At 33.0% G+C, this 19,309-nt stretch overlaps 2 protein-coding genes across 8 annotated transcripts in view; both read right to left on the bottom strand.

Moving 5' to 3' along the window:
- Window positions 1–8,795: 8,795 nt before the first annotated feature.
- LOC6047565 (cytosolic Fe-S cluster assembly factor NUBP1 homolog) lies at window positions 8,796–9,954 on the bottom strand. Its single transcript, XM_001864575.2, has one exon. It carries the CDS (start codon window positions 9,825–9,827, stop codon window positions 8,859–8,861), a length of 969 nt encoding a protein of 322 aa, XP_001864610.2. The 5' UTR covers window positions 9,828–9,954; the 3' UTR covers window positions 8,796–8,858.
- Window positions 9,955–13,274: 3,320 nt separating this feature from the next.
- LOC6047564 (polycomb protein Asx) overlaps window positions 13,275–19,309 on the bottom strand; it is a 46,516-nt gene continuing 40,481 nt past the window's right edge. For all 7 annotated transcript variants that reach the window (XM_038251236.1, XM_038251235.1, XM_038251232.1 and 4 more), the window contains one exon: window positions 13,275–14,656. In XM_038251236.1, the coding sequence (XP_038107164.1) occupies window positions 14,235–14,656 (422 nt within the window). In that variant the 3' untranslated portion in view covers window positions 13,275–14,234. The remainder of the gene's footprint in view (window positions 14,657–19,309) is intronic.

The raw sequence follows: 19,309 nt of genomic DNA, 5'->3' as shown, positions 1-19,309 counted from the left end.
TATTTTTTGTAATTGTTGTAATTGTTGTAGTTGTTGTAATTGTTGTAAGTGTTGTAATTGTTGTAATTGTTGTAATTGTTGTAATTGTTGTAATTGTTGTAGCTGTTGTAATTGTTGTAATTGTTGAAAGTGTTGTAATTGTTGTAATTGTTGTAATTGTTGTAATTGTTGTAATTGTTGTAATTGTTGTAATTTTTGTAATTGTTATAATTGCTGCAATTGTTGCAACTGCTGCAATTGTTGCAATTTTTGCAATTAATGCAATTGTTGCAATAAATGCAATTGTGCAATTGTTGTCACTTTTTTCATTTTTGTCATTTTTGTCATTTTTGTCATTTTTGTCTTTTTTGTCTTTTTTGTCTTTTTTGTCTTTTTTGTCATTTTTGTCATTTTTGTCATTTTTGTCATGTTTGTAATTTTTGTAATTTTTGTAATTTTTGTCATTTTTGTCATTTTTGTCATTTTTGTCATTTTTGACATTTTTGTCATTTTTGTCATTTTTGTCATTTTTGTCATTTTTGTCATTTTTGTCATTTTTGTCATTTTTGTCATTTTTGTCATTTTTGTTATTTTTGTCATTTTTGTCATTTTTGTCATTTTTGTCATTTTTGTCATTTTTGTCATTTTTCTATTTGATGTACAAAACGCTAAGGGATAACATCGACAATCGAGTTTCGGCTCTCTGTATTTAAATTAAGACTAGTAGTCTAACGAAGAGGGGGGAAGACCCCATCAAGAAGAAGTTTTATGGAGCAAAAAGTGAGCAATTTGCATTTCCCAGATCGAAAATCAATCCCAAAATGAGAATCAATTTCATTGGATTAGAGGTCGTTTTTTGGGGGATCAGACTCCATTTGGAGATTGTTATCGATTCTCTCAAACTTTTATTGGGCCAAAAATGTCTTAAGTTTGTTTGAGTGTGAGTGAGAATCCAATTTGTTAATTTGGTAATTTGGAATCATTCAAACATGTTTTCTCTTTTGTGACGCGATTTTTTTTTCTAAAAAAGAAAAGAAACACAACCGGCAACCGTAACAAACACAGTTCGCCCTAATCCTAACCATTGATCCTGTTAAATTATTGGTTTCCTCCATAATCCAGTCACAAAGGTTGCGCGTAGGTTAGAAGACAGAAAAAAAGAGTCCCGGTAACGCTCCCACAAATTTGAATAGTTTGTTGCCGGCCTAACAAAAAAAAATAACACGAAAGAAACAGATAAGGAGGTTACGAGAGAGGAAAAAAACCAAGAAACACGAGCACTAATCTTAAGGTGTAATAATCTGGGGAGGTAATCTTGGCTAAAGGTCTGCCCCCGGGCCATTGGCGGTTACGGGAGCTTAAAATTCAATTAAAACATGAATGAGGTGCGGTAAACAGTGGAAGGATCAAAACCGAGGAAAATCGGTGTGGGAAGTAAGGATATTTTTTTTCTGTACTTTTTGAGGTTAAATTCAACTTAATGCATGAAATATGCTTGGATTGTAGCCTTAAAAAGTGTCAAACAAATAAAAAAAAAATCAAGAATTAAATAGGAAAGGAAACTCAATAAAACTTATGCTCATGTCATTTTTTGTTTAATAAGTTAATATTTTCAAATTAACTATTGTGAATAAAAATTTGATTTGTTTTTCTTTGTCAAATCAAGTCAAACATTTTTTTATAATATGAATGTCATGCCCATATGTCAGGGTGACCATTCAAATCCCATTTTCAAATTCTCGACTTTTTCCCGAATTTTCCATAAACTTAAAAAAAATCTTGTCTAAATAATGATTTTGAACAAAAAACTCTTTATAAAAAAGTTAATATCAACCATCGAAAAACATATAAACAATTTAAAAAAAACTAGCTATTTACAATTTTAGTAAATAATACTATCAACAAACTCCTAAAAAATACTTTAAAAAAGCACTCATTATTGTGATTCAGAGTAGAAACATAAACAAATAATAGTCTTTGAAAAAAAAATTAAAACTGGCAAACGTATAGTTTTTGGAATGAAGTTGGAAATGGCAAAATGTTAATAACAATTATATTAAAAATATAACATTTTATTCTTAATTTTATTTAAAATCAAAGAGCGCTGTAAACAAGATTTCAAAGAATTTAGAAAATATCTAGGAAACCGCTTAAAAAAATTAAGTTCCCTTCTAAATTTTGTAAGTTTTGATATAGATTTTAATCAATGCTGATGTATTCAGTTGTTAGTATTTAACTGCTTAATTTTTTTTTTTTCAATGGAAAATTCAGTTTGATAAGGATCCATGTTTTACAATTTACTTTATGCGAAATGATCGAAGAGACAAATTCTTTAAACATATTTGCAATAATTTAAATCGAAATTTCTTTTATTTACTTTTTTGATTTTTAATTTTTTTTTTTCATATTTACAAAACGTTAACTTTTTTTCAATATTTTCATTCAGAACGAAAAACGATTGGAGTTTAAACGATATTTAAGTTTTCCCAAAACTGAAAATCTAGCTTAATCTATAGTAATTTACCCATACTCACAAAAAAAGTTCAAGATCAACATTTGAAAAAAAAAAATATATTTGAAATGACTTAATGAACATTTTCCACCGAAAAAACTCTTGCCAATCTCTAGTTGGAATCTTTTTTCAATTATTCAATCAATATTAAAACAGAATCATAACTTCACGCTGGCCAAAATTAGGTTCTGTTTTTTATTAGATATCTTTTAGTTTTTTATTAACTTTATTGCCGTTTTTAGTTAAATTTGTTTTTTTTTTATAAATAGATTTTGATTGATAAACAAAAATTAGTAAAAATATGATGATTATTAAAAAAAATCTTATGAAAATCTGTGACAAATGCATTCAATATTTATTAGAATTTTTAATGTCTTTTTTTTGAAATTGTGAAAGGAACCTATTACTGAAGAAAAATTGAGTGAATTTAATTTGAAAATTATACAAAATATGACAAAATAATTCAAGCGATAGAATACAATTTTCAAACAAGTATGCTCGGAATTCCCGACTTTTCCCGACTTTTTGACTAAAAATCACAAATTCCAGACTTTTTCTCGATTTTTTGCGGATTTTGGCGAATTCCCGACTGTTTTCCGACTTTCTCGATTTTCCGACTTGTGTGGCCACCCTGCCCCCGTATGTAAATGGTTAGGTACATTTTCCCAGCATTTTTATCATTTCAATTATATTTTAAATTACAATTTTTACTATTCATTTTATTAAATCTACATTTTTTACATAATAAAAAATAATCATGAAATTTTGCGAACTTGCAATTCATTCCGAAATTAATTTTTTTATTGAATTTTTCATAGCTCGGTATTTAACAAATTAAAAAAAAAAATCGCGTTTCGTAATTGAAGAACGCTTCCCATAAGATTACATAATTTCTTTGGAACATTCGCACATTGCTTCCGAACTACTCATTGTTGGTACAATTTAAAATTAATCAGTGCTTACCACGAATCAGCTAACAGAAGCAGTAACCTGCTCAGTGAGAACTTATTCATATAAAACAATGTAACTCTAGAGCTGTTGCATTCATTACAGAAATTGGTGAACGTTGCACCATGAGGTCGATTTTTATCATTTGGTAAGTCATTCGTTAGTAGCTGTTTTAACTTAATTTATTTCTAAATTTCTTTCAAATTTCAGCTTAAATTGGGTTGTTTTGATTTCCACTAGCAAAAGTGATAAAATTGCAACCAATAATCACACCTCAGAAAGAACCAAAAGAAGTGCAGCATACGATCAACTCCAAGACGAAAAATTGCACGATGTTGTGGTGCATTTGAACACAGTTACTATTCCCGAAATAACTCGTGTGGCGAATAGCTACCGTCAACTGGAGCGAGCTATGAACTTAAAATTTGATCAGCAAATTAAGATCCTTCAACAACTGGAAAAATTTCAAATCAAAATTAAAAGTAATTTGGAAGTTAGGGTTTATGACTTGCAGAATAAGAATGGAATTTTGGAAAAATCTTTGCGTGCAACTAAAGATGAAAGTCACAACATTTTGATGACACACAAAAAAATTCTAACTGAAAATGAGAAGCTTAGAAGTGAAATGAAAAGCAAGACTGAAGCTTTACAGCTTGAAAACGACAAATTGATAAATAAAATTAGGGTTTTAGAAAGAAGTAGTGAAAATATGTCGGACAAATTAGACCAAATAAAGATGAAGAGTGAAAAACAAGAAGGAGTTATAGATAAAACTATTAAAAGCATTGATTTACAAATTAGAACATTGAACCAAACTTTTCTAATATCAACGCAGCAAAACAATCAAAAATGGAAAATGCAAATGAAAATTGACGAAGGGTATAGGAGCAACCTAAGATTAATTAAAAGTGAAAATCAAGAATTAAACAGCAAGTTTTTGTCAATCGACACATGGGTGAAATCCGCATCTCAAGAAATTCTAAACCTTGAAAATTTAATCTTTCGACATGATGCACAAATTCAACAGCTGAACCAGTCCTTTGAAAGCTCGAGAAACAACGTGGAAACTAAAATTCAAAACTTAAAATCGACGCAGGATAACGCTTTTACGGACGCGCAACAATTGCAAAGTGAAATCTACCAATTGCGCATCACGAATGACGGCGAGGCTAGGAAACTTTGGAACCAGCTAGATATGGTGAACAGTAAGAGTAACTCACTGCAGAACAGTATGAATCAAATGTTAGAAGTTTCCCAGTGCATGACTCACACGCTTACACAGCTAGTTGATGTTATTAGAAGGCTATGAACATTAAAATTACAACTTATTAACCAAAGTTTTTTTTATTGCAACCAAAAGCGTTAAATAAATTATGTAAACTATAATTTCTCTCAACTTTTTTTTTTAATTTTTACTGGCTACAAACAATTTTAATCCAAATGCAACCAAATAGGATCAATCATTTACGCTCAACAATGCAAGTAACGCGTCAAGTGCGCCAATTGCGAGGGCAAATGTTCCACGAATTTCTGGTCTTCGAAGCCGCTATGTTGAGTTTTTATTTGCGTTTTTTTTCTGATTTTAATCCTTTATGTTCAATTTTGAACAATATATTTTATTTACTAATGTTTCCAAAACAACCCCGACTAAACTTTTTTGACATCGAAAAATACAGAAGTGAAAATCAGAAGAAAATAAATGAGCAGTTCTCTACGGAATCGGTCTTTTTTCTTTAATTTTGATTTTTGTATGTTTTAATCCAGTTGAAACTTTTTTGGTGCCTTCGGTATGCCCAAAGAAGCCATTTTGCATCATTAGTTTGTCCATATAATTTTCCATACAAATTTGGCAGCTGTCCATACAAAAATGATATGTGAAAATTCAAAAATCTGTATCTTTTGAAGGAATTTTTTGATCGATGCCCAAGACACCAAGGGCAAAGTTGTAGTTATGGATATGGACTACACTGAAAAAAATGATACACGGAAAATTTTTTTTGGTGATTTTTAATTTCACTTTTTGTCACTAAAACTTGATTTGCAAAAAAAAAAACACTATTTTTTATTTTTTTTATTTTTTGGTATGTTTTAGAGGACATCAAATGCCAACTTTTCAGAAATTTCTAGAATGGGCAAAAAATCTTTGAACGAGTTATGATTTTTTGAATCAATACAATTTTTTTCAAAAAATCGAAATATTGGTCGCAAAATTTGAAAGTCCGGAAAAGCAAAATATAGAGAATTTTCTCAGCTTTTCAAAAATATTTTTTTCAAATGTGGGCAAACATGGGCACCATTTTTAAAAAGTCAATTACTGCGACTAACTTGAAAAAAGTTACATAGCAATGGCTATAACTTGGTGCACCTTAACAAAATTTCACTAAAGTACTTTTTGATTACAAATTCAATTTTACATCGAAAAATGAAATTGAAAAATTTTTGCGACCAATATTTAGACTTTTTGAAAAAAAATGTATTGATTCAAAAAATCATAACTCAGTCAAATATTTTTTGCCCATTCTGGAAATTTATGAAAAGTTGGCATTTGATGTCCTCTAAAACATATCAAAAAATAAAAAAAATAAAAATAGTGTTTTTTTTGCAAATCAAGTTTTAGTGACAAAAAGTGAAATTAAAAATCACCAATTTTTTTACCGTGTATCATTTTTTTCAGTGTAGTCCATATCCATACCTACAACTTTGCCGAAAACACCAAATCGATCAAAAAATTCCTTCAAAAGATACAGATTTTTGAATTTTCACATATCATTTTTGTATGGACAGCTGCCAAATTTGTATGGAAAATTATATGGACAAACTAATGATGCAAAACGGCTTCTTTGGGCATACCGAAGGCACCAAAAAAGTATCAGCCGGATGAATAAATACAAAAAAAAAAATCGAATGACCGAAATCTCAGAGAATTGGGTCCTAAAATGAAACTTAGATTGCTGATATTTTTGTTTACAGCGATAAAGCTTATTTTTCTGAGTACAATGACCCTTTGTACGATCACAAAGAGTTTAAAATGGATTTTTAATTCAATTTTGAAAAATTAACCTCGCGGTCCTTCTTGACAGAAAAGCTCCTACTTGACAGCTCGTTCCAAGGGGACCATAGTTGATCCATCGAAAAAATGTTGTCTTGTCAAATTTTTTTTGAGTTAAAATGAAAAAAAAAAGATCAGAAATGGTTTTTAATCGTGTTTTTTACCGTTGTACATAAAAATTGACACAGGGCTTTAGTACCCAATTGCTCAAATGTGTAAACCAGCCCTTGTGGAGTCGGAGCCGAATTCGATGAAGTCGGGTACTTTTCAAGAGTCAGTCAATTTTCAACGTTTTTGTATGCGAGAAGTTGTTGGAGTCAGTGGAGTCGGTTTTTGAGAGCCGGAGTTGGAGGTGGATTTTCTACAACAATGTGCGACAAATGGTCAAAAGGCAAAAGTCGAATGCCAAAAGGTCAAAAGGGCAAAAGGTCGAAAATGGACAAAAATAAATAAATAAAAAATATTAATGAATTTATGAAAAAATCCTGAAGTTTGTGGTCTTTTCCGATCTGTGGTCTCGAAATTTGTAAAAAGGGATTAAAAAACCACTTGTGTCAATGCAGTAATAAACGTGATACGATGTATGCAAAATAATGTACAATCGATTGTACAAGTTTTTTCAATGAAAATTTGATTTTTTAGAGAGAAAAATTAGAAATAAAATTGCTGCTGAAATTATTTATGAACGAAAAGAAAATTACAGAAAACACAGAAAACTTGTTCAAAGGGCATTATTTACTAAAGAAACCCATGGCGCATTAGTTGTTTTGAAAAAATTGTCACGAAGTTATCAAGTTATCATGAAAAGATCGGTAAATATCACGAATGTTTCATTATTTAACATTGAAAATCAGACCATTAGTTTGTCGCCGTCGTACTAACTTGTCGTACGTGCATTCTGGGCCAAATTGAGTTAAGAACGCAATTTTGTGCAGCTCACATAGCTCATCTTTTGACCTTCACAGATCCCCAAAATTCAATATTCAATAAAAACAACTTGTCGTGCTATCTTGACACAGCCTGAAAATTGATGTTAGTGCGACAATTAACCAAAGGATTTCAGGTCAGAACGCGTTTGACGCACGTACAAGTTAGACGACTACCGTAAACATTTTCAATTATAACTTGGGACTCCAGCAACCAAATTCGACCAAACTTCGGGGCAATGCACAAAACGGTCAACCGAACAAAACGTGTTTGTTATTGTTTGCATCGCGTGCTCTGTTTTTTGTTTATTCAAGGTCAAACATTAAAACGCGTTTTTCTAGGAACGTCATAAAGCGACGTACGACATGATAGCAATGACGGCGACGTCGAGATGCTGAAATAACGACATTAGAAATTGGAGGGTTGTTTGGGTGAGACTTAAAATACTTCAATTGGGTACTAAAACCCTTTGTAAATTTTAATGACCAACGGTAACTTTTAAACTTTTTTTCATTTGAACGCAAAACAAAATATTGACAAGACAACATTTTTTCGATTGATCAACTATGGTCCCCTTTGAACGAACTGTCAAGCAGGACCTTTTCTGTCAAGAAGGGCCATGAAGTATATTTTACAAAATTGAATTAAAAATCCAATTTAAATCCTTTGCGGTCGCTTAAAGGGTCGTTGTACGCAGAAAAATAAGCTCTATCGCTGTAATCAATAATATCAGCAATCTAAGCTTCATTTTACGACCTAATTTTCCTATTTCTGTTTTCTTTAAGCCGCTGTATCTCAGCAACCAGAGGTTCAATCTTCAATGTCTTTTAGACAATTTTATAGCAAATTTGCTGAACTTAAAAAAATATATTTTCAGGAATGGGCGATTAGGACACTATTTAAAAAAAAAAATCTAAAAACCGGAATTTTTCGGACAAAATTAAACTTTGAATGACTACATTTTGAAAACGATGCACTTCATAAAAAAAAATGTAAAGTACTTTTCGATTGCAAATTCGATTTTACGTTAAAAAAATAAGGTTAAAAAAATGTAAGTACAAGATTTATTTTTTTTTTACAAAAATCAATGCATTTATAAAAAAAATTATAAACCGTCGGCAAAATTTTGGCCAATACTTCTTTCAAATATTTACGTATTTACCATACAGATTTTCAAATATTTACGCACCTTTTTTGTATGAACAGCTGCCAAAATTGTATGGATTTTTGTATGAGTGAACCAACGACACAAAATGGCTTCTTTGGTGATAGGGCCCCCACAAAGTTTGAGCTAAATAAAAAAAATGATCGAAATCGGCGATTTCGTAGAGAATTGCTCTGAAGGATTCTTCGGTAGTTTTAGCGAATGATTAAAATGAATCATTTTACGAAATAAACTTTAATAACCGCTCCGCAGTTTGCATAAATCATCCCAAGAAAAACTCACTCCGTCTCGAAGAACTCCTGCACGCGGGCCACGATGCCCTTGAGCGCCGTCACCGTCGGACTGCCCGCATGTTCCGCCAGGAAATCCTTTCCCTCGTCGCAGCACTTGGCCAGCCGCGGATCCAGCGGCAGCTTGCCCAAGTATCGCACCTCCATGTCGGCACACATCCGCTCGGCACCGCCCGTTTTCGCCGGAAAGATGTCCGACTCCGTGGCGCACTTGGGACACACAAACACAGACATGTTCTCGACGACGCCGACCACCGGAATGGCCATCTTCTTGCAGAAGGTGATTTCCTTGCGCACGTCCAACAGAGCCACTTCCTGCGGGGTCGTCACCAGGACCGCTCCCCAACGTCCATCGGTTACTTTGAGGAATGTTGCCGCCGACAGGTGCTCGTCGGAGGTTCCCGGCGGTGTGTCCAGCACCAGGTAGTCCAGCTGACCCCAGTCCACCTCAGTCAAAAACTGCCGAATCATTCCGTTCTTTTTCGGCCCACGCCAGATGATTGCGTCGTCCGGACTGCCTAGTAAAAACCCGATCGACATCAGGCTCAGATTGTCCTCGATGTACACGGGCGACCAGCCGGATCCGGACTGGTGCACCTGCTCGCCGAGCACGCCCAGAACCCGCGGCTGCGACGGTCCACAAATGTCAATGTCCAGCACGCCAAAGTTCCGGTCCGGATTGTGCTGGGCCATGGCACGGCTCAGCAGCGCCGTAACGGTACTCTTCCCCACGCCACCCTTCCCCGACAGCACCAGCACCTTGTTCCGGACCTCCCGAAGCTTCTCCTTGACCAGTGCAATCGACGGATCGGGGCCCTTCGGTCCGGTTGCGCAAATCTGCTGATTCGGACAGCCAGCACAGGCGGATGCTTTGCCGGCCGATTCGCTGGCCGTTCCCGGGCAGTGTTCCGGGGCGTCTGCAGGTTTAGCGGCGGCGGTCACTTCCGCGGAACTCATCGTGACGGGGCGGAAATGCGGGAAGTTAACACTGAATCACTGATTTCGCGATAAGATGCAACGCGCGGATGTAAACAGACGAACTTCGAACGGGATTTCGTGTAAACACAAAACAGCTGGAGAGAGAACTGTCAAAGCGGGTATAGTATTTTTCAGTTTGTGAATGAAGTCATTTGTGCTCGTGGGAAATTCTTATTAGAATATATGTTTGTTTCAAAATAGGGGGCATTGGCCAGTTATCCACATGAACTCAGTGATTCAACCAAAACAACGAAACGATAAATGCCTGAAACTATAGAGCCAAAACCAACTTTGGGGTTTTGATTATCCGAAGGTTTGTATTGGACTTCGGATAATCGAATTTGTATTTGTATTTGTATTTTATTTTTCAACAATATACCGAAGGTAAAACCTTTTTTGTATACATTGACTTAAATGATAAGGACCTTATGTTTCATTAAAACTAAAAACTAAATTAAAAACTAATACGAAATAAGCAAAAGATATAAAAATGTCGATAATACGACAAATTACTTGTTTAAGTAGTATTCAGTAATAAATTTAAGACTGATTATCAGCTGTGTATGTAGTTATAAAAGAGTGTGTAATACAAGGCATTGCTTAATCAAAAACCAAAACAAAACTCAAATTGAATTTTTTAAATGCTCTTTACACCTACTAAACTAAATAAAGTTATAGATTTTAAGTTATGCGGCAAATCATTCCACAAACGTGCGCCTCGAACTGCGAATGAATTTCCCATAAAGTTAGTGTGGTGAACTGGTATTATAATATTATTTGTGCGATTTGAACGACTGAAAACTAAACTTTCGAAAAGATATTGCGGCTCTTTGAAATTTATAAGTTTGAATAAAAATAACAACAATTGAAACTGATAGAACTTGCTCAAAGACAAATCAAAAATTGACCTTTGAAATTGTGAAACATGATCGAATCTCCTTAAATTGTAGATGAAACGGATACAACTATTGAAGTAAACTTGTAGGTGTCTTTCAGTGTCAACATTCATTTTAGAAAATATAACATTGCCGTAAATGAAATGAGGCATTAATAGTGTGTGTACTAGCTTTATTTTAGTGTCAATTGATAATGTGTGTCTATGGCAATTTAGAGTTCGAAGAGTTGAATAGACCTTTTTCTTTATTAGAGATACATGATCCTCCCATGTAAGATGTTTGTTCATTTTAATACCTAAGTTCAAGCATTCATCAACTATTTCTACATTTTCATTGTCGATTTGAATAGGAGGTAAGTGAGGAAGAACTGTATTCTGACGGGAAAAAATTATTGCTTTTGTTTTTGAAGTATTTAAAACAAGTCCATTATCCTTACAGTAACGAGAAATAGCAGATAAATCAGAGTTTATTAGAGATATTTTGTTAGGAAGCTGATCAACTGGGCAAGAAAGGTAAATCTGTGTATCATCGGCAAAAGATTGTTTATTACAATGAGTTATAAAACTAGGCAAATCGTTAACGGATAATGTATACGCCAACGGACCAAACACGGAACCTTGCGGTACACCTCTTTTTGTAGACCTAAACTGAGATCGGACTCCGTTAATTTGAACTAATTGCGAACGGTCACTCAGGTAGCTTTTCATAAGATCACAAGCATCACTAGAAAATTGAAATTGTTCTTTAAGTTTATCTATAAATATTCTGTGGTCAATCAAATCAAAGGCTTTAGTGAAGTCTAATAAGATAAGTACTGTAACATAGTTAGAATCAAATGATGCATTTATATCCTGGCAAACTTTTGTAATAATGGTGGATGTACTATGGTGTTCTCGAAAACCAGATTGAAATGGTGTGATAAGTTTTTGAATGTAACATATTGAACTATTTGATCCTTCAGCAAGATTTCACAACCTTTTGATAATGATGGCAAAATAGAAATAGGTCTCAGATCGTTAGGATTAGATGGATTTTTTATTTTAGGTATCGGTTTAACTATAGCCAGTTTATATATTGTTGGAAAGGTATTTGTAGAAATGGTTTTATTGTATAAAAGCGTAATGTATGGAATCAAAAGATCAAGAAAAAGTTTTACAAATTTAAGTGGAATTTCATCAAACCCTATTGCATCAGATTTAATTCTAAGTATACCTTTATGGACTTCATCTTCAGTAACAGCTCGGAATTTGAATTGGTCTTCTTCAACGATATCAGAAATAATAGTAGGTTATCTGTTTCCAGTTGGATAGTTCTCAATTTTTTGGATAAAACAGTTATTGACATCTTCAGGTTTAAATTTATCGTCAAGGTTATCTGGGTCGTCCCTAAATCCAAGACTTTTAAAATTTTTCCAAATTGTTTTGGATGGCAAGGTTGGATCAAATAATTTAGCAGAATACTGTTTTTTTGCAATTCTAATCAGATTTGTAGCACGATTTCGAAAACGATTGTAAATAAGTTTGTTTTCAAGAGTTCTATTGTTTTTCCAAAAACGGTAAGCTAAATCCCGATCTACACATGCATTATATGCTTCTCTAGAATACCATGGGCAGCTTGTTGGTAGAATTGTTTTTGTTTTTAGAGGGGCATGCTTGTTCACTAGTTGAATTAATTTATGATTAAAATTTGAAGCCAAAGTTTCGCAATCCACTATTCCATTAAGCTGATCAAAATTAAAGTTTGGAAAATCATTTCTAACGGCTTCCTTATCAATGCGATTAAAATTTCTGAAAGATATGGTTTTTAAAGACGCAACAGGAACAGGTAAATTAAAAACAGTGTAAATAAGATATATAATATGTAGCGGAATCAAAAGGAACAACTCGTCTCTTTGTATTCACAGTAATGCATTCTGCTAAAACGCTCAACCAAACCACAAACCAATTTTTAATTTTGAAAGGTACTATCTACATTTTTAGGAACAAACAATGACAAAGAATTACAAAAGTAGATTTGAAGACTTTTGGAATTATATTTTTTAAATTCCGAATTTTTGAAGCCAATCAAAAGATTCTAAAATTTCTGATTTTTTTTAATATTTAGGGACAATTAATGACGAAGACAATAAAATTTAAAAAAAAATTCTATTATATTTTACATCTCACAGCTTTTGATTGTTTTGAATTCTACGATATTTTGATTTTTTGGAGACAATCAAACATTTTTAAAATTTAAGATTTTAAGAATTTTGAATGTTTTAAGTTTTTTTTAAAACTTATTAGTTCAGAGTAAAAATATGATTTTTCATTTTTTAAAGTTTTCGGAACTAAAGATTTTTGATTTTTCGTCTTTTTGTTCGGAAAATATCAAACATTGCTGTTGAGCACTAACTTGGATGGTTAAAAAGTGAACCTTCATCATAATTTTACATACTAACCCAGACCACTTATCCAACCTGTAAAATTAGGCAAGGGAAATTTCTTTCTTTCAGCACGACAATCTTCCCGCGAAAAAATAACAACAAAAGGCATTTTTTATCAGGATAGTACCAATCTCTTCTCCAACGAGACGAGCAATTTTACTTCTTGCGCAATTGTATTTGGATAACGGTGTACACCTAACTAAAGCGTAATCATAGTATAATAAGATTAATTAATAAAAAGTAGTAACTAAACGTAAGATACTCACTACCTTTTTCAAGCAGCGAATGAAAACTGGACCGCCGTCACATTTTGAAATAAATAATTGAAGCAAAGATAAATTCGTGTAACTTAAATTTTGCGTAGTAAAGTGTTTTCTATTGTTCTCTCTTCTTGCTTTTTTTTTGTTTGTTTGTTTGTTTGTAGCCAATCACAGATCACAGAGTGTGTGTGGAACAGTGCGCGCGGGTTTGTTGAGTAAGAAAGAGATTAAAAAACTAAATGATTGAAATCGCCTCGGTGTAAGGTTTTGCGTTAAGGTTTCTTCCTTCTTCTTTCGATTATAGTTTTATTACTTCAGCGCTTTTTTGAATTAGTGTGTTTGAGTGTTAGTGTGAGTTTCTGTTTGTGTTTTGTTGTATTCTGTTACTTAGCTTTAATTATTACAAGAGGGATTCGTCCTACAACTAGCTCAGTTCTGCTGCTTTCATTCTTCAATATCTTGCAAACGTTCCTCGCTCTTTTTCTCGTTTCTCAGCAGTGTGTGTGTGTGTGTGTGTGTGTGGGTGTGTTTTTGTAAAGGAATGAAAAAATGTACAAGCTTAGTTTACGACCACAAGCTGCGCGGGGCTCTCAGCAAGCTCTCACACACTAAAACGTAGTAGCTTTGTTCTGCACTTATTATCAACTATATTCACAGGGCTCTGGATTTGTTTAGCCAACAAATCCAAGTGAGTTTTCCGAAGGGAGTTTTACAAACAATATAAAACGACACAAACGAAACGCAACACTTTAGACAAAATTACATGAGTCTTTGCGCCGGCTTTTCCCTTCCCCTTCTCTCTCTAGCTCTATCGTATGACGCAGGACACGCACAGCTTCGAAGCACCCATGCAATCGTCGTGGCAGAAGGCCCCACACTGCTGACAGATGACCATCGCGTTCAGCGAGCACGAGCATTGATTCGGTTGATGATTCTGCTGCTGTTGCTGCTGATGATGATGATTGTTGTGATTACTGCTATTGTTATTGCTGCTACTGCTACTGCTAATGCTGCTACTGTTGCTGTTGCTGTTACTACTGGTGGCGCCCGGAGGAAGCGGGGAGGGAGCGGCCGACGAGGACGACGCCGGAGACGCGGCCATCGGGTGGGGGGCACCGTTGGCGTGGCTGGCGGTGCTGCTGTCCAGGATGTGGGCTGCGGTGGTGGTGGCGGCGCCGGCGCCACCGGCGACCGTTGTCGTGTCGATGCCAATGTCGCCGTACGAGATTACTGGAAGGAGAGATTTTTTATTCAAATAAAATCATGTTTTGAACATTTCATAGCAGCGTTGCTCAGATGGCACGCCGACGAATTATGTTGTTGGAGACGACGTGTTTTTTTAGATTCTTCGAAAAGTAAGTAAACAATTTCAAATAAACCACCAGATTAAGCTTTTGCTTGAACAAGAACTTTCCTCTTATACAGTAGTTGTTCGGTAACTGGGCTGAACAAAAAATAACGAGGGGACCACCGATGCATAATATTTTCCAGATGAAATATAAAAATAAAAGTTACTTAAATTTATTTGAAATGCTTACTTCTCATATTTCTTTAATTGTAATTTGAAATTAAACAAAAGTTTGAAAAAAGTTTCTTTATTTATTGAATATGATTTTTGCATCCATTAACCCCTCGGTCATTTTGGTTTGTTTTGGTTTTTTGACGTTTGTCTGCTTTTTAACTTGGCCGCAGTCCAGTTATCGAGCGCCCAGTTACCGAACAACTACACTCAACCCCCGGCGGTTGGTCACTTTTTCGTTTGACACTTTTTAGTTTGTACCTCGTTGGTTTTACAAAGTCAAACTAAAAAGTGACGAACTGTCACTTTTTACACGGCGCTCACTCACACTATATCAAACCAAACTTTTGGTAGTGCGTGTGAACTCCGTGTAAAAGGGGTGTCAAACTAAATAGTGACCCCGTTCGTTTGACATCAGCTGATGTCAAACTAGCTTTTGCGACGAAAATAAAAGTAATTTGAAATATTTCGCGAAAAACGTGGTACAGTCATGCCTCGGTTTTGCACGCCTCGGTTTTGCACTGCCCCGGTTTTGCACCGTTCAGCTGCCTCGGTTAAGCACGGCCCAGTGCTTAACTGAAGCACAGAGCTTATGGGATTTTGGCTATATGGGAGACATTGGCTATAATTCTATGAATATTCATGCAAACATCAAAAATTATAGTGTTTTGGAATCGGGATGATATCAGCTATCCATTAAAATTATAATTTCATGAAATTTTTTACAAAAATACGTATTTTTCCTGTATTTTGAAAATGCATATTTTTTCTCTAAAGAAACCAAAAATATATTGATATTGCAATATGGGTATCAAATGATCAGATTTTTTTTCATACATTTTGGATGTAACAATAACATTTTTAGAAAATACTCAAAACTTTCACAAAACTACGTATTTTCGAAAAAAATACTCAAAATTTAAATTTTTACAATATGGGTATCAAACGATCGAGATTTTTTCATACATTTCGAATGTAATAGCAACATTTTTAGAAAATACTGAAAATTATCACAAAACTACGTATTTTCGAAAAAATACTCAAAATTTTAATTTTTACAATATGGGTATCAAACAATCGGGATTTTTTCATACATTTCGAATGTATTAACAACATTTTTAGAAAATACTCAAAATTTTCGCAAAACTACGAATTTTTGAAAAAAGGTACTCAAAATTTCCGTTTTTACAATGTGGGTATCAAACGATCTTGATTTTTTCATACAATTCGAATTTAATAACAGCATTTTTTTTAAATACTCATAATTTTCACAAAACTACGTATTTTCAAAAAAATACTAAAAATTTCAATATTTACAATATGGGTATCAAACGATCGGGATTTTTTCATACATTTCGAATGTAATAACAACATTTTTAGAAAATACTCAAAATTTTCACAAAACTACGTATTTTCAAAAAAATACTCGAAATTTCAATATTTGCAATATGGGTATCAAACAATCGGGATTTTTCATACATTTCGAAAGTAAAAAAATTAAAATACTCAAAGTTTTCACAAAACTACATATTTTTGAAAAAAAAAAATACTCAAAATTTCCGGTTTTCACAAGAGGTATCAAATGTTCGGGATTTTTTTATACATTTCAAAAGTTTTAACACAAATTTGTGAAAATATCCAAATTTTCACAAAACTACGTTTTTAAAAAAAATACCCCAAATTTCAGTTTTTTTACAAAATGAGTATAACATGCCCAAGATTTTTTCATTAATTGTTTCTTTGTATCGTCAACGGAAATTTTGAAAGTATTTTCTAAAAATGTTGTTATTACATTCGAAATGTATGAAAAAATCCCGATTGTTTGATACCCACATTGTAAAACCGGAAATGTTGAGTACTTTTTTTCAAAAATTCGTAGTTTTGTGAAAATTTTGAGTATTTTCTAAAAATGTTCTTATTACATTCGAAACGTATGAAAAAATCCCGATCGTTTGATACCCATTATTGCAAACATCGAAATTTTGAGTATTTTTTCGAAAATACGTAGGTTTGTGAAAATTTTGAGTATTTTCTAAAAATGTTGTTATTACATTCGAAATGTATGAAAAAATCCCGATCGTTTGATACCCATATTGTAAAAATTGAAGTTTGAGTATTTTTTTTTAAATACGTAGTTTTGTGAAAATTTTGAGTATTTTCTAAAAATGTTGTTATTACATTCGAAATGTATGAAAAAAATCCGATCGTTTGATACCCATATTGTAAAAATTTAAATTTTGAGTATTTTTTTTCGAAAATACGTAGTTTTGTGAAAATTTTGAGTATTTTCTAAAAATGTTATTGTTACATCCAAAATGTATGAAAAAACCCTGATCATTTGATACCCATATTGCAATTACAATATATTGTTGGTTTCTTTAGGAAAAAATATGCATTTTCGAAATACAGGAAAAATACGTATTTTTGTGAAAACTTTCATGAAATAATAATTTTAATGGATAGCTGACATCATCCCGATTCCAAAACACTATAATTTTTGATGTTTGCATGATTTTTCGTACGATTAAAGCCAATGTCTCCCATATAGCCAAAATCCCATAAGCTCTGTGCCTCGGTTATGCACGCCTCGGTTTTGCATCCCCCATATGCGGTGCTAAACCGAGGCACGTCTGTATAAATGTAATCAAGCTGTGAGTATGTGTGGTCCAATCTTCTTCCCCGCTGGCCGGCAGCGAAGTTTGGCTCAACAAAAACATATGACAAAAACCAAACAAAATAACGTAATTTGACTAATCGAAAAAAAACTAATAATATTATAAATAATTGTATAAAAGGGTTTGTTAATCATAAGGTTTATATGGGACTTCGAATAACCGAATAATAAATCAAACAAAATTTCGATTTTCGAGTCGAGTTTTAAAAATTACAAAATGCATTTTTCAATATTTATCCCTGCCATTTTTGCCGCTTGGATTTAAAAAAATCTAACTAATTTTAAATCATGTTATAGGTCATATGCGCTCGACAATAAAAAATAAGACAACAACAAAAAATATAGCGATTATCCGAAGCAGAATTTTGGTCTGTATGCCTATGAAAGCCGAGTACGGAGCTCGGAAGGAACGCGGTCAAGAAAAGTTTCGCAATCTTTTCGAAGCTCCCCTCAAGAAAAGTTGACAGCTCGGTTTGTGCGCGTGAGTTTGTGTTCCAATTACAACATTAATATATATTAGAATTCTAAACAAAGAAAAAAAAACAAATTTAATTATAAAACTCACAAATTTTTAAATTTCAAGATTCGAATATTCTAAAATTGAACAAAATTTAAAAATCGTAAATTTAAATAAATACAAAACGTTGAAAATTTATAAATACATAAGTTTTAAAATTACAAAATACAATAATTTAAAAATTTAGATAAAAAACTATAAAAAAAAAAATCAAGTTTTGTACTTTAAAATTGTAGAATTAAACTCGAAACTAGAAAATTTTACAGTTTTTAATGTTCAGAAACTCAAAACTGAAAACATTTTTTTTAAACAGTCTGCATTTGATTATCCAAAACCTCGATAATTGGAAAATTCGATGTTTCAAATTCTGTAGGTTTTCAGCTGAAAAAATGATATATTTTTGTTTATGTAATGGAATTTAAGTTCAGTGAACACAAATTAATAAATTCGACCAGTTGGCTGCCTAAGGTGGTCTCCACGGATGGGGGGTGCAAGTCAAATTTGATTCCGAGAACAAATTTGCAACCTTGAAAAAATCTCAGTTTTTTCCACCGCTAAATAGCACAATGAGCTACATTGCCCCTGATCGCATAAATGTCCCATATGCATTGTCATTGATTTCGAGTTTTTGATGCAGTTTGGTTCAAAATCGTGTGCTCTTTCAAAAGAGCCTATAACATCCAGTACTTTGTTCTAAAAATCAGGAGGAAATCCGTTTTTTTCGCGAAAATCTAACACGTAGCCTTATGTATGGGACAAAATTCAAATGCGTTTTTCTCAGCTTGCTGTTTTTGCATAAGGGACAGGTATGCGAACATGGGCAGTACAGAAACAAGCAATTTAACTATTCAAAATTTAACTTTTTAAAAAATAAATCAATAAAAAATATAAATTTGAAAATTCAGAAATGGAATGATAAAAAAAATCTCAATTTTATATTCAAAAACTTGTTTTTTTTTAATTTATTTTATTTGTTCAATTATTTTAAGAGCTTTTATTATCAGATTTTTAAAAATAATTTGTGTTTTCTATTTTTAATTTTCGATTTATTTTTTTGTAAACCTTTGCCATTCTTCTTTTTTTTTTTGTTTTTTTTTTTAAATATTTTTTATCGTTCTTTCGTGCAAAAACGGGTAGCAAAGCTAAATCCCGCTTAACTAGGAGCAGGTGGGC

This window comes from Culex quinquefasciatus, chromosome 2 (assembly GCF_015732765.1).
Source record: "Culex quinquefasciatus strain JHB chromosome 2, VPISU_Cqui_1.0_pri_paternal, whole genome shotgun sequence".
Classification (NCBI taxonomy): Eukaryota; Metazoa; Arthropoda; class Insecta; order Diptera; family Culicidae; genus Culex; species Culex quinquefasciatus.
The sequence above is the reverse complement of the archived record's forward strand: the minus strand, read 5'-3'. Positions and strand labels throughout refer to the sequence as shown.